Below are 15,531 nucleotides of genomic sequence, written 5' to 3'. Positions count from 1 at the left end.
TTTAGAGACAGTAGCAATAGGCAGAAGACAGGAGGAGGAGCTGGAGGTGGCAGAGTTAAAGATGCTAAGATTGTCTTTAGGAGTGACAAGAATGGACATGATCGTGAATGAGGTCATTAGAGGGACAACACAGACAGGAAGGTTTGGAGAAAAAGCTAGAGAAGCCAGATTGAGATGGTTTGGACATGTGCAGAGGAGGGACAGTGGATACATTGGTAGAAGAATGTTAGAGATGGAGCTACCAGGTAGGAGAAAGAGAGGAAGGCCAAAGAGGAGATATATGGATGCAGTGAGGGAGGACATGCAGATGGATGGAGTCAGACTAGAAGATGCAGAGAACATGGAGAGATGGAAATCAATGATCTGCTGTGGCAACCCCTGAAAAAAAGGGACAAAGCCGAAAGAAAAAGAAGAAGAGAGTTGAAGAGGAAGACACTATAAATACATCAAATAGCAAAATATATCTCCATCTTTACTTAGACACACCAATTTAATATCAACAACTAATAAATCGTTGTGGCGCTTTGGCCCAGAGGCAATGTCTCTGTCATTGGTGTGGAACCCCAGGGTTCACCTCCTGGGCAAGTTCAAATCCCAGTTAGGGCGGTTGGTACCTTCCAGTGGACTCACCACCCACAGGAAGGTTCAGGGGGGTTGGTACGGTACAATGTGATTTGGGTGAAGACTGCTGCCCCCGCGACCCGGTAACGGATAAGCAGATGAAAATGGATGGATGGATGGATAATAAATCGTTGTTTATCCAGAAGCGTCACACTTTGAGTACAACTTGAATTCTTGAATCACTTTTTTTAGTATCCCGACAAGTAGTTTTAAACTGAACCAAATAACTATAAACTACTTAAAAGCGTGTGCAAAAAAATATTTAAACAAGAACAAAATATTGTAATAATAACTAGGACCGCATAAGTGAAGTTCGGAATTAAAATTAAACAATCCGACTCAAAAAGAAGAACACTTTTTGTACGGACATGTGTTTTTGGGGATGGCGGATTTATACGGCGGTGGATAAACTTATGATCTATACACGCTTATCAGTCACAGTCCTGAGTCTACCGACTGGCTCTACTTTCTTTCAACCTCTTGATATTCCATCCATCCATCCATTTTCATCCGATTATCCGTTACCGGGTCACGGGGGCAGCAGTCTCCACTCAAATCACATTGCACCGTACCAACCCCCCTGAACCTTCCTGTGGGTGGTGAGTCCACTGGAAGGTACCAACTGCCCTAACAGGGATTCAAACTTGCCCAGGAGGTGAACCCTGGGGTTCCACACCAATGACAGAGACATTGACTCTGGGCCAAAGAGCCACCCTCTTGATATTAATGGAGTTAAAAATTCAAACATAAAAGATAGATGGACAACGTCTCATTTATTAAAATATTTTATACACAATTCCTACGGAATTCTACGGAGCCCCTAAAGGGACATGAGGGAAAAAAGCACGAGATACTTTCTTGTGAGCCCGAGATACTTTCTAGAGCTCACAAGAAAGTATATCTAAGACATTTTGCATTTTGCCACACATACATACAGGGTTATACATTTAAAAAAAAAATCATGTACAGTAAGCACGGTTGGGAAAGTTACGTGACATGCGTGACATATGTACTGTATATATGGTGAGCATTTAAGTACCGTACATACTGTACATAATTTTTTTTTTTTTTAATATATTACCCTGTATGTATGAGTGGCAAAATATCTTAGATATACTTTCTCGTGCTCACGAGATACGCCTCCCCCAACGGCGTTAGGACCCAGATTTTTTTTTTCGCGGAAGGAGAGAGGCCTCCTCCAGATCTCCATCACCATCATCAGTGCTACCTCTGTGTACATCCACCGCTACGATGCTGAAGCTCATCCCACCACAAGCTCTACTCGTGTGTTTAAATGCGATAGTCAGCGCAGAAACAGAGGACTACACACTGACCGACAGAGCGTATGTGATCTTACAGAAGCAGAATTTAGGTAAGATTGTGGAGTGGTGTTACTACACTGATGATGATGATGACGACGACACAGTGCTCTATTCAGACCTGTGACAGCTGTTTATACTACTGGGCATGTGTTTTTTGTTTGTACGTAAAGTGACGCTGGGCTGCGTCCTATCTGTGCTGCTGCTGCTCATGATCATCATGGCTGTTTGTGTCTACAAGCCGCTGAACCGTCGGTGAAAAGAAACAGAAACACAAAAGGAGACGTGCATTGACGCTGGTGGGTGCGAACACGTGATATAAGGAGGTCATCATTAGCCTCTGCGGAGTGAACGCTCATCACATTCTTCTTTTCCTGACAGCGACAGAAGCTGCCGACCCTGCCACCTACCTGCCAATAACAATATCAACAGCAGAGGGATTTAAGGACTACATATCGGTCAAGATGACTTGTGGGGTCCACACAGTGGTAGAGGGGTTAATGCTCTTGCCCGACAACAACAAAATAATTTGTTCAAATCTTTGTGATAACCGATAGTCTTTATGTATACATTATATACGGTCAGACTTCCTTCACTCGTGGCGTAAGATGCAATATTTAGGGTGACAGTACTCTCAAATAACTTTGAATGTGAATTGTGTTCTTACCATGGACCTCACCCTCGCCTGATAGGATCAGCTCCTGCTCTTCCTGCTATCTTGAAAAACATGAAGTAGAAGAAAATTAATTAATCACTTCCTGTATTGGCATTGGTAAAATTAAATAACCACAGGTATTTTGATGGAATTATGATTCATTTTTACTTGCAGGTAAATATTACTTCCTTTTATAAAAATATCTCTTAAAATGGTTTTGGTTAATTGAGGCCCTCATATTGCATATGTAATATATAATAAACTAGGTAAATACTAAAAGTTTCTCCCTTTTTCAACAACAAATAACAAAACACTGCATTGGGTTATTTCTACCAGTATCCCACATATAGTAACATTTTAAGAACTGAAGGTGAAATGTGGCCAGTTGTAGCTGTTTTAGGTCAATTTACTCAGAAAGGTTTGTCTCTCACAGGTTTTTCACAATTTATTGACACAAAGAATTCCACTATTACTATTGGAAATGCTGCAAATAAAGGTATTCTGTTTGCCGTTTTTAAAAGACAGTATTAGTGCAAAGACCTGTTGGTGTTAAATAAACATGAGGCACCTGTGAGCAGGTAAAAATCTTGTTTACATTCACTGTTGAGATGAGCTTGGCTTAAATAATAACATTTTACTGCCTAGGACAAAAACATTTATGACTCAATAATGTAAGAGTTCACAGCCACACCTTTTACAAATAAAGTGCCTTTATTTAAAAACATTTTCCAAACATTTTCTTAACATTTAAACATGCAGCTTCTTGACAAACAGCATGAGCAGTGTTACAAAAATCTGTATTAAATTAACTAAAGCAATATTTTATTTCATTTCACTGTTCAGCAGTTTGGCAATCCCATCATTAGCAATAGTTTTCAGAAAGAAAGTCAGCAAACCCTGTGTATTTACTTGAATATGAACATTTACAGGAGGTTTCTTAATAGTTAAGTGATTTAAATTATAGTGATTTTAATGTTGATGTTGTTTTTAATTCCTTGGCTTGGAGTGGAACCAACCTGAGACACTGCAGAAGGCGAGTTCTACAGTCTCAGCGATGTTAAGTGTAGTGGTTAATCTCACACAGTATCACCTAGTTTCTAGGTATTGAAACTTTCACTCATAATCTGTCCATAGGGTTAAATCTGAGTGGTGTTAAAAATAATTGATATAAATGTTTTAAACTCATTGTGTTCACAGAGCAAAACAGTCTGTTGGCACGTAGCAAATGCACTTGTCCTATGATGAAAGCAACTGACTGCTAAACCTGTGCTGTCATCTCTTTTGCGTAGAGGTCTAAAGGTCATTTATGGCTACAAACAGGCAGACTGCCTTTAGGAATAATTCACTTCATTTTTCTGACAAAGTAATCCGCAGACTGGTTTCTGCTACTGCATGTTTGAACTGAACTGATAACGCTCTAGGTTTCCATAGTGATGTATACTCCACACAAGTCCACTTAAACTACAAACATTATGAAAGACTAGGGATCAAAAATAATAAAATCATTATCTTTGTTGCCAAAGAAGCTGCATGATATCAGGCTTCTAAATGTATTTTGTTTTTCTCAGAGGTGACATGCTTTGTAAGACCATATGCAGAGTCTTCATTCATTCATGTACAACACCTTTGAAGCATTCTCAACTTTTGTATAAATTCATCCAGATTTCGCAATCATTATTTGTAAAGTACACAGTTCACAAGTACCAAGAATTCACACCAGGGGAAAAGTGTTACCAGGTGAAAATAAGACCAAGAGATTAAGAAAGTGTGTTAACAAACATAAAGAAGTGAAAATGTGTAAAAAGTTGAACCCTGAGTTTATTCAGTGAGCCAACAGTCATATACACTGCATGGAGACTTCACAGTAAAAATACTGTCTCTTCAGGTTCCGCAGACAATGACAGCTAGCAAGAAGAAAGAGTGACACAATCTTCAACCCATTATGAAGTTACCTCGGCCATAATTATGTCCACTGCATTAAGGATGATCATATTTTCAAAAAATTGAAGGTCACTGCTATGAGTCTGAAGTGGAGTAGATAATAAATTAAAAGTCAAACAACCGTGATATTCTTAAGGGAACTTACAAAGAGTCAGACAAAAGCTGAGCTAGAAATATATAAAGTAATACACTCTTGCCAGGAAAATACCTTAATCGTTTTATGTCAAGACTTTGATATTGCATGTCTCAAAATGGTCTGCATAGATAGTGGTTTGAATGACTGAGGTGAGGTTGTTGTTTCTGAATCTGGATAAAGTTGTGTTTTTACAATTACTGATATTATAGTTCCCTATTTTCCTTTTACTTCTCAGTAAGTGACAGCTGCAAAATTCTCTCTAGCTCCTCTTCCTCCAGCTTCCTCATTTTCTCCTCTTCCTCCTGAGCTTGTGCAGAAAGCTCCATGGCCAGCCGGAGGTCTGAATCCGGACTGGAGATGGACACAGAGCTAGTACCACTGGAAACATCTCCATATTCCACTAGCACCCCCTCTGGGATACTCCTGGAATGACATGTCAGTTGTGTGACTATCCTCTCCAGGATTGCTCAACCACTTCATCGGGGACAACTGTTCACCCACTGTTTATTATAAACATATATGCTTTTAAGCACCCTTGGGTGTCCAAACAGGATGGGTCCATGTGAATCAGGATGTCTCAGAAAATGAATCTGTGCCAATATCAATAATTAAGTTGTGAAGAGATCCAACCAAGTACTAAAAACGGTTAAAGAAGCAGCTAGTAACTGTATGCTGTGTTTGCACCCTACCTGTCACTCTGGCTATTGGGTATACCATCAGCAAATTCAAATTCTGCATTATTCCAGTTTCCCTCCTAAATAGACACAAAGAGGCAGAGGCATCTCGGTGATGTGATCGACTACAAAATCAAGAACAGCACTGAAAGTTGACAGATGTGTTCTGACCTGGCCCGGGACTCGGTGGGACTCCAAGAGACTCTGATGGATGGCGTACTGTAAGACCTCCTCATCATTGTTTGACATTGGCGTGTGACGGCTTCCACCTCTGCGATGGTAATTAGGGGGCACCACAAACACAGAGGGACACACCTTGAACAGAGGCGTGACTGGATAGAACTCAAACACAGTTAATTATAGGCCTCAGTTATGCATCTGATGTAGCATTCAAACTGTCAGCATACACACCTGCAGCTTCTTCACTTTCTTCTGAGGATGTTGGCGTAGCGGCTGGTGTCGTGATCGTTTCCTCTGCTGTGCTGCATTTATTTACATTACCAAAGGTAATCTTGGCATTCAGTACATGAAACAGGGGGATCTCTGGAAAAAAATTGCACAAACCTAGTTTTAAAAAAATTAAAAATTAAAGTATGAAAATGTTCCTTTAAAAAAAAAAAAAAAAACTCAAAATACTCACTGACCTATTTTAACAGGGAATCCCGGAGGAAACTTTAAGGTTACAAAGTCTCGTAATCTTGCAAAGTGGGAACTTGTACGTGCCATGAGGTCAATGATGGGGGTCACCTGTTCCACCAGGGACAAGGGATGTTCCTCACTCATCCACAAAGTACCCTTGAATCTAAAGGAGACAAGATATTAAGATAACACACCACAAAGATGGGTAAACTCTAAAATAATGAAGAGATTATTTCAACTTTATGTCAGTGGAACCCACTTCTGTGTTCTAATGCTTAGTTCAATTGGTCGACCAATGTCCCTTTTCCCAAGGTCAAAATCAGGATCAAAATATTCCTCTGGAGTGATGGCAGTGGGGTTGTTTGCAGTTGCATACTCGAGAGTGAGGTCCTAGGATGTAAACAGTCATTACAGGTGGGCTTTCAAATAAAACTGAAATTATATAATCTTAAAATGTTATTCTCGTGTCTTACCCCTTGTGCACTAACATGCTGCTCCACTGTCCCCAGCAGAGATTCCAGGATGTTTCTTTCACCTTTTAAAAGTTTGTTTGTTTTATTTTAATAACAATATAGTAATGTAGCAGTTATAAAAAATGAACATTACTTACTTTTTATCCTGGCTTTCTCTTCATCTGTAAGATGCTCTGTCCTTGTTCTGATGACAACATTTACGTTGTTTACACTGAAAACCTACAATCACAAACATATAATTACATGATTTAATAAGTTTCTATGACACACTGTGCACTACAGGAAAGTGTAAAAGTAACAGAATAACTGCTGTGAACCTTTGCTTCAAATCCATTGACCAGCTCAGATTTTTCAGTTCTCCAGCCCCAAATCCCAGACTTGTTCCTGTAAAGAGAAAAAAGCTTGCAATAAGAAACAAAAACAATATTAAAGGAAACATTTCAGGAGTAAAGAAGACGTGACTCTTGCCTGTCAAATACAATGTCCTTGGTGTCTAAATAGGTGTTGACAGTGGGTGTAGTCAACCTCTTGGCAACCTCCTGTTCAGCTGGTTGCATCGACTCTAGGGTCACATCCTCCATTTCTTGGGAGATGTTGAATCGCTCTGTGTCGACTACTTTTTCGTCATGGTTCACCTCCATCAGCTCTGCGTATGAATCTGCCAAACCGTCAGGGGGAAACTGTTACCATTTTTACAGATACAACAAAAAAAAAACAAGTAGAGAGATAAAAGTTGAGAAGCACACCATCTCCTCTGAAGATGTAACTTCTTTGCCCTCGTATCCACGCCATGTTTTCAAAGCCGAGCAGAGTAGCATCAACTCGTAGGCTGGTGCCACTTTTCCAGATGCGACAAATATCACTCGGACAAACCCGAGAAAGAAGAGGTACTGTGAAGCAAAAGTACATGAAGGTAACACAACAGGCAAAAAAAAAAATGTAGACACCCATGATAACAATGGTAGTCTGTAAGGCTCCACCTCCAAAAAATAAACTTTGTGGTATTTCCTGTATGACAGTAAAACCACTTTACACTGTTTAGATATGTGGCCACAGTCAACCATTGACTTCATATTACACTTGAACATTTGACAATGTGAAATTACATTAAAATCAATGTCAATTGACAAGGACAAACCACACACTTACTCCAACTGGTGAATTCCCACTTCATTTCCATATAGAAATCTGGAGACTGTAAATACAGCATCAAACAGAAGTGTTTAATTGATTATTTTACCGGAATCTTTCAAAGATTACCAGAAAAATGTGATGGGAGAATAACAATAAAACCTCTCTGATCTTTGACAGCAGCTCAGGCACTCCTTCCAGAGCAGTGGAGGCTTTGATGTAGTCTCTGCACTGAAGCACTAACTGAACCATCTCTGGATCCCCTGTGCTGACTGCCTCCTGCAGTACTACGGAGTGACAAACATGTATTAACAAACCACTAAATGTTTTTAAGGAAACAGCCTCTAACTGCCAGGAGTAAAACCCCTCAATGGAAAACCTCAGAGAATTACCATGCATTTAAAACACAGAAAAGCCATTAACAACAGATGGTGTGTATGCAGAGGGTGACCCAGAAGCCCAACCCTTTGAAATATATAAATTATATGTCATCACTTCACTATAATCCTTATAGTTACTGTAACATGTTTTTGAAACTAACCTGTCCAGTTATTGGCATTTTCTTTGGTCACCTGAGCCCCACGTCTCAGAAGGGCTTTCACTGACTCAAGGTGTCCAAGTGTCACAGCCAGGTGCAAAGGTGTTCGACCTCTGGGATCCTCTGCTTCTATGCCATTCTGAACAGTATCACAGGGAAACATCAACAGTAGTTTCTCTTACTGATATTACATCTAACAGTCATGGATTAGGCCTAATAATGTGAAACAACACACATAACATTACACGGGGGTTACATGATCATATACAGACCAAGTGGAAAAGTTTATTTATTTCCATAATTCCATTCAAAAAGTTAAACTTTCATAGATTATAGATTCAGGTCCCACAATTTAAATGAGTTTAAGTATTTATTTGTTTATTACATAATTTGGGCTTCCAGCTCATGAAACCCACGGAAACAGGAATTAGAAAAATTAGAATACTGTGGAGAAATCAACATCCACTTTTCAGTTTTTGCAGAAATTAGGACCACATCAAATCAATCAAAATCAAAATGATATGTCAATCTTTAGTACTTGTTTGGGAATCCCTTTACCTTAATCACTGCCTCAATGCTATGAAACCCACAAAAACAGGATTTCAATAAATTAGAATACTGTGAATTAGAATACTGTTTTTGCAGAAAATAAATAAAGAAAAAAAGAAATCAATCAAAATATGGTACTTTCAAAATGATATATCAATCATCAATACTTGGTTGGGAATCCCTTTGCCTTAATCACTGCCTTGATGCGACGTGGCATTGAGGCAATCAGGCTGTGGCATTGCATAGGAGTTATGGAAGCCCACATTTCTTTGATGCTTGCTGTCAGCTCTTCTTTGTTGTTGGGTCTGGTGCCCCTCATTTTCCTCTTAATAATACCCCATAGATTTTTAATGGGGTTTAGGTCCGGCGAGTTGGCTGGCCACTCAAGCATAGGCATCAAACTAGGTTTTGGTGCTTCTGGCGGTATGGGGAGGGGCCAGGTCTTGCTCGAAGATGAAATTTGCATCTCCATACAAATTCTCAACAGAAGGAATCATAAAGTCCTCTAAAACATTCTGGTAGACTGTAGCAGTGACCTTGCATTTAAGAAAGCAGAGTTTACCAACACCTGCACTGGACATTGCACCCCAAATCATGACTGACTGTGGATATTTCACACTGGACCTCAAGCAGCTTGGGTTCTGTTCCTCACCCGTCTTCCTCCAAACCCTTGGACCTTGATTCCCAAATGAAAGGCACACTTTACTTTCATCGGAAAAGAGGACCTTGGACCACTGGCCAACAGTCCAGTCCTTCTTCTCCTTGGCCCAGTTGAGCCGCTTCCTACGTTGGCTCTGGTTCAGAAGTGGCTTGACCCGAGGAACCCGACAGCTGTAGCCCATCTCCCGGATTCGTCTGAATGTGGTGGTTTTTGAAGCTGTGACTCCTGCCTCAGTCCACTCTTTCTGGATCTCTGCCAGATTCTTGAATCTTCTCTGTTTGAGAATCCACTGAAGCCCACGGTGCATCTTCTCCTGCCACATTTTGCCCTTCCAGTAGACTTTCCATTGATATGCTTGGACACAGCACTCTGTGAACAGCCAGCCTCTTTAGCTAGGAACTTCTGTGGCTTACCCATCCTATGGAGGGTGTCAATGATGGTCTTCTGGCCAGTTAAGTCTGCAGTCTTCCCCATATTAAACCGAACTGAGACAACTGAACCAAACTGGAGCAATTTAATGACACCTGTGGAAACCTGTGCAGGTGCTTTGAGTTTAGTAGATGATTAGTGTGTGACACAGTTTAAAACATTAATGCCCCACAGAATTTGGGCTGATTTCTTCACTGTATTGAATTTTTTTGAATTCCTGTTTTCGTGGGTTTCATGAGCTGGAAGCCCAAATTATGTAAAAATAAACAAATACTTGAAATCATTTAAATTTTGGGCCCTGAATCTATAATCTATGAAAGTTTAACTTTTTGAATGGAATTATGGAAATAAATAAACTTTTTCATGATATTCTAATTTTTTGGATATGATCTGTAGGTGTGCTATGATAGCTCTATATTAGCGTACTTCACAACTATCCCTTATGTTATGACTTACAGTCAAAGATTAACCATGTTTAATTAGAGGTCAACACTGAAATTGTGGTCTGCAGTAAACAGCACTGTTTTTAGATTAATCATCATGTCTGGTCGACTCATTTTGTTGCGGCAGGTAACAATTGCAGTGACACAATCATCATAAATCATACCTTATTTACACGGTGTACACAAGAAATGCATTCATCACATTAATCAGAAGAATGTTTGATGTGTCTAATGTTTTATTTTAAAAAACTTTTGAAATTTCCCACAATAAGATAGATATGGATGCCACGCACTATACTACCTCATCCATACGTCACTGTTAGGATGGTGTTCCTGGTGATTGCCTTTAATTTTTACCTCCTAACACGAGCATCATCTTAGTACCACAAACAGTTGGTTATATGTCACAAGTGACATATAACCAACTTATGATATCCCTACAGTCTGTCTCCTAATTTTCCTGGATCGCCTCAGTGAAACTTGAAACAATTCCACCTGTGCTACATTGATCTTTTTAATCTTGTTGACTATACTTCTCATTCCAGTGTCAACACCTAGATTTGTTTAGATAACTGTGTGTATTCTGCTGATTTGCGATTATTAACAATTCTCTAGCTCCCCAGTCCAACAGATTTTCTTTCTGCCATGATGCTTTGACTAGTGTCTACTACACTAGACACCAAGCACTTACTGTATACAGCGTTGAAAAGCGAAACTACAGTATGTGAGGCCAGTGGTGTTTACATGGCTAGTATTTGGAGGAATACTTCCAGACAACAATTATTGCTATTGTACAACACGTTTGTTCTGTTTTGAGAAAAACAAACAAACGGGTCGATCTCGGAGATGTGGTTTATCTGTGACATTCCAAACGTTGTTTCTATGTAAGCGTGTGTGTGTCTACGAGCGCGTGAAAGAGATGGAAAGAGAGAGATACACTCCAAATCATCCGTCAACACTGCTGGCCTACTTTACTTTTACAGATTCAACAGCTCTTTTCATTAAGCTAACGGACATCCGTATGTGTGCGTCGGTGTTAGCAGCTACGACCGTGTACTGTGTGTTCATGTTTACCTACCTGTGTGGTGGATATGAGTTCTTCCAGTTTCCTGAAATCATTCACCCATACTGCAGAGTGCAGAGGAAACTTCTCACGGATGTCCTCGCTGACGCTAGCCCTAGACATCTTCCTCTTCACAGAGGTTCTCAGTGCAACATTAGCCGCCAACGGACCGTTAAAGCCATGAGGTTTGAAATGCTGTAGTGGCCATAAAAGTTGCCGTTAACAAAACGTACCACAATGAGCTTAAAAATTACACAACAACTGTTCAAACGGTCCAGAAACGGTGGCCAACTTCTGTACAAGCTTTACCCTAAATAAAAACTTTTAAACAAGGAAGTGGCTGCGGCGCAAACCAATAATGACAGGGGTGTCAAAAACAGAAATACTTTCATAGTATTAATCATAAGGTGGTATATTCACGCTTCCATTGTATTAAAGAATAAAAACTAATTTTAGACCGACAACAGTAAATGAAAACAATCTCTCGGGTCAAAACTACAGAAAAGAACCAATGAATAGCAGATTTGGGCGCGACCATTGAATAAAAGTACTGAGGGGGAATATACATCTAAACGTCCACAGCTGTTCTTAGGTCAAATCGAACATACGTCATGTGCATTTGTATTAAGTAAAGTTAAAATAGAGGCAGATCATATATATATATATATATATTATGGCATGCCGTTTAGGAAATTAATCTTTGAATATATATACAAAAAGTCTGAATATATATATAAAAATCCTGAATATATATACAAAAATTGAAACCCTTTTGACCACAGTGCCACAATCGGGGCGGACCTACGCCTGCTACCACCGACCAGGCGGCACAGGGGATCCCCATAAAACAACAAATTGTTTGGAAATATATTATCAGTCAGTCTCAGGTGAGTCAGTCTCACCCAACCTCTCCCAACTTTGTTGGAGAGGTTAGTGTTTTTCTGTTGCTATTTGTTTTCAACATTTTATTTAATTCTGTGCAATATATTTATTTTATGTGTACTTTGTAGGGGCTCGGGTGGTGTCCAGGAGGAGAATTTATTTTGTTCTACGTAAATTCCGTTAGATCAATAAAGGCCTTGGTGACTGCAGCGCAACAGCTTTCTTAAAACACAACGCAGAAGCTACACCGGTTACCCTTGGTGCGGTGACCCGTCGGATCTCCAATCCGCGTCAACTGGTTACCCGGGGTACTGCTCCTGCAAACTTTTCGCCTCCTCCCCTCTTCAACGGCACCGGCGAAGTGCAACGCTCGCTAGCTCCGGTCCTGCTCTCCAGATCTTCGATGGTACCTGCGAGGAGCTACGCTCACTAGCTGCGGACCTGAACCGCGACTCTCCGGCTCTCATGCGCTGTGTCGGCGAGGAGCTAAGTTACTAATTGCTATCTGGCTTCTTCGCGTCCAGCTTTCGGCGCATACGCATCAGGTCTGTTGGTTTGCGGATCAGTTGATTTTTGTAATTACGGTGTCGCTACGTGACGTATGAAGTGTCGTCCGGTGACGGTTTAAAGAAGGGTATTTTCTGCATTATTATTTTTTCTTAAGTGCTATTATTGTTTTTATTTTTTCCTCCTCTGCATACGCCCTTAATTAGCCATGATGGCAGGAATGGATGTTTTGGTAGGGGTAGGTCCATGTCTGGAGGTGCCCTCAACTACACAGCTGATCAGTCAGCTTTTAATCATTTATTAGCTCCCACTGCCAGCTCCACACCCTTAATATTTCTGCCCCTGAGCCTACACAAGTAGTCCCGGTTGAGGCTCTTGGGTCTTTATTCACAGATTTGGCCCAGAAAATTGGAGACACTATTTAAGCCAACCTTAGCAATGTGCAGCAGACCAATGCATACTAGACCCAATGTCAGCCATTTAGTGATGCCAGTTTGTGGCAGCTCAAGGTCCTCATGCAGTCTGACGTTAAAGCACCGCCTTACTTCAGGGGTGACCACACTGATATGTTTCTGTTCAGGAATGGGAGGATATGATGACATGTTATCTCAAAAGAGTAAAATGTGATACATGTCAAGACTGACAGGCAGAGCCAGAGATGTGGTTAAGGTGTCCCTCCGCAGTCGCGATGGACTGAGGCCATCAAATCTGCCTTTTGCTGTCTTTGACATATTGAAGTGCAACTTTAGTGAGCAGTCATATTCCAACTTGCCCACGAAAGATTCTAATGCTACTATTCCCCATGCTAATGAGAATGCTATGGATTACTGGATCTGCCTTAACAAGTCCATTGATGTTGCTGGTGAGTGCCTCCGTAGAAGGGGTAAGTCTGTTGAGGATCCCAGTGCAGGGAGGTGGTCATGATGTTTATTAACCACTGCCCCGATCCCAGTCTTGCCATGTCCTTAAAGCTAAAGGCTCCTGAACAGTGGACTGCAGCTGAGGTTCAGGAGCGTCTGGATGGTCACTGGCCATGTTAGGCAGGTGTGTCCACGGCTTTCCAGCCCCTCAGCTGCATTGCCCCTTCACCTTCTTTGGCATTTAAACTAGTGTGCCTGTGTGAAGAGAGAGGTAGCATGGGCAGCATTGGTGAAACCCTCGCTGTCAGAGAAGATGTGCAGTCGGTCTATGTGAATTGCTGTAGTAATTTTCCCAGTGACAATACAGTGGTTGTTGTTGGTTCTCACAGAGTTGAATGGCTAGTGATTTGTTTTACACTCCAGTTTCTGTCGGGGATCAGGCCACTTTGAAAGGTATGATTGATTCTGGAAGTATGTCATGCACACTCAGTGTGGAGGGGGAGTCCAAGCTCAGAGATGCTGGTGTTTTACCAAGTCCTCAGGCTGTTCCTGAGAAGGTAGTCCTTGTTGGTTGTGGTGGTCTCATGACACAACCTCGTTGCATTTATGAGCTGGCTGTTGAGATTTACAGTTTGAAATTTGTCATGCCTACTTTCCTTGTTCCAGGACAGAGAGATGAGCTCATAATTGGGACTAACGTCATCAGGCCATTGATACAGGGTCTGAGATCGGATGAGAAATACTGGGAGCTCATTTGCTCAAATACTTCTGACCCTCAGTGCGAGCAGTTGCTCAGCTGTGTTACACGTTGGTCAGGGTCTGAACAGCCTGAGAAAGTTGGTACTGTCAAGCTGCATCAGGCTGTCACTCTTGCTCCACAGCAGGAGTACTTAGTGTGGGCGAAGTTACCTGGTAATGCTCCTGTTTCACCTGGAAGCGCTGTCATTGTGGAGCCCACGTCTTCCCACTCTGCCCTCAAGGACATCATTGTGGGTCAGGTTGTAGCACATTTGTCGGGCAACAGATGGGTGCCGATGAAAATTATTAACCCGGGCAATGAGCCCTGTCACATTGTGTAGGAATGCATGTAGGAATTAAGGATGCTCACCCACTGCCCCACCAATTGTCTTGCTGCACTGGGGGAAATGCCTTTTTCAGCACCATGCACCTTACATCGGGGTTTTACAACATTCCCCTCCATGAGTCAGACAGAAAATACACAGCCTTTACAACACCTTTGGGCCTGTACGAATACAATCGGCTTCCCCAGGGCTTGTGCAACAGCCCTGCATCCTTTATGCGGATGATGATCAGTGTCTTTGGTGATTTGAATTTCTCTAGTCTACTTTGTTACCTTGATATGTATGTTCTGTTACACAGCATTAGCTGTTTTGCTTTTGCTTTCCAATAACGTGTCTTGCAGAAAGGAAAAGAGCGAGAGTAATGCAAAGATATGTTTACTTTATTTGATAGCTGTTATATGACGCAGTGTAGTGTGTTCTCTATACATTTTAATTTGTATTGTTCATGCTTACTTCCACGTTGTGAGTGAACCGTGATCCGTAAAAAAAAGTAATGAAGAGTGAATAAAGATAGACGTTCATATAGACGCTGTTTGTGTCGCTTTGATGGGGTTTTTTTTTGTTTGTTTTTTTTTACATACTTTATACGCCCCGCTACGTAGGCAGAAGAAACAGGAGCGTGGCCGGTTGTGCAGGCGTAGATACGGGCAGTGTGATCAAATAGGCTTCATATTTTTGTATATATATATTCAGACTTTCTTTATATATATATTCAGACTTTTTGTATATATATTCAGATTTTTGTATATATTCAGACTTTCTGTATATATATTCAGGATTTTTGTATATATATATATTCAGACCTTTTCTGTATATATATTCAGGATTTTTGTATATATATATATTCAGACCTTTTCTGTATATATATTCAGGATTTTTGTATATATATATTCAGACTTTTGTGTGTGTGTATATATATATATATATA

At 40.8% G+C, this 15,531-nt stretch overlaps 2 protein-coding genes and 1 long non-coding RNA gene across 4 annotated transcripts; 2 read left to right on the top strand and 1 right to left on the bottom strand.

The window, feature by feature from the left end:
- Nucleotides 1-1,613: 1,613 nt before the first annotated feature.
- LOC103397321 (uncharacterized) lies at nucleotides 1,614-3,153 on the top strand. The gene is made up of 3 exons (XR_523439.3): nucleotides 1,614-1,993; nucleotides 2,114-2,239; nucleotides 2,322-3,153. It is a non-coding gene; the product is annotated as an uncharacterized LOC103397321 (long non-coding RNA).
- Nucleotides 3,154-4,105: 952 nt separating this feature from the next.
- ankrd13a (ankyrin repeat domain 13A) lies at nucleotides 4,106-11,784 on the bottom strand. Of its 2 annotated transcripts, none has more exons than XM_025053277.1 (15): nucleotides 11,288-11,784; nucleotides 8,131-8,266; nucleotides 7,752-7,876; nucleotides 7,608-7,653; nucleotides 7,205-7,348; nucleotides 6,927-7,116; nucleotides 6,776-6,842; nucleotides 6,596-6,677; nucleotides 6,459-6,520; nucleotides 6,245-6,375; nucleotides 5,991-6,148; nucleotides 5,758-5,910; nucleotides 5,518-5,678; nucleotides 5,362-5,426; nucleotides 4,106-5,095 (listed from the first exon to the last, which is right to left on the bottom strand). In XM_025053277.1, the coding sequence occupies exons 1-15, from the start codon at nucleotides 11,393-11,395 to the stop codon at nucleotides 4,897-4,899; spliced, it is 1,827 nt and encodes a 608-aa protein (XP_024909045.1). In that variant the 5' UTR covers nucleotides 11,396-11,784; the 3' UTR covers nucleotides 4,106-4,896. The 2 variants fall into 2 exon arrangements, with proteins under 2 accessions (XP_024909045.1, XP_024909046.1); XM_025053278.1 differs by having other exon boundaries at nucleotides 5,758-5,889; nucleotides 11,288-11,778.
- Nucleotides 11,785-12,031: 247 nt separating this feature from the next.
- On the top strand, nucleotides 12,032-15,298 carry LOC112486519 (uncharacterized). The gene is made up of 2 exons (XM_025053508.1): nucleotides 12,032-12,159; nucleotides 12,283-15,298. The coding sequence occupies exon 2, from the start codon at nucleotides 13,917-13,919 to the stop codon at nucleotides 14,598-14,600; it is 684 nt and encodes a 227-aa protein (XP_024909276.1). The 5' UTR covers nucleotides 12,032-12,159; nucleotides 12,283-13,916; the 3' UTR covers nucleotides 14,601-15,298.
- Nucleotides 15,299-15,531: the final 233 nt, after the last annotated feature.

Source organism: Cynoglossus semilaevis, chromosome Z (assembly GCF_000523025.1).
Source record: "Cynoglossus semilaevis isolate Cse_v1.0 chromosome Z, Cse_v1.0, whole genome shotgun sequence".
In the NCBI taxonomy this organism is placed as follows: domain Eukaryota; kingdom Metazoa; phylum Chordata; class Actinopteri; order Pleuronectiformes; family Cynoglossidae; genus Cynoglossus; species Cynoglossus semilaevis.
This window is presented reverse-complemented; position numbering and strand designations above follow the sequence as displayed.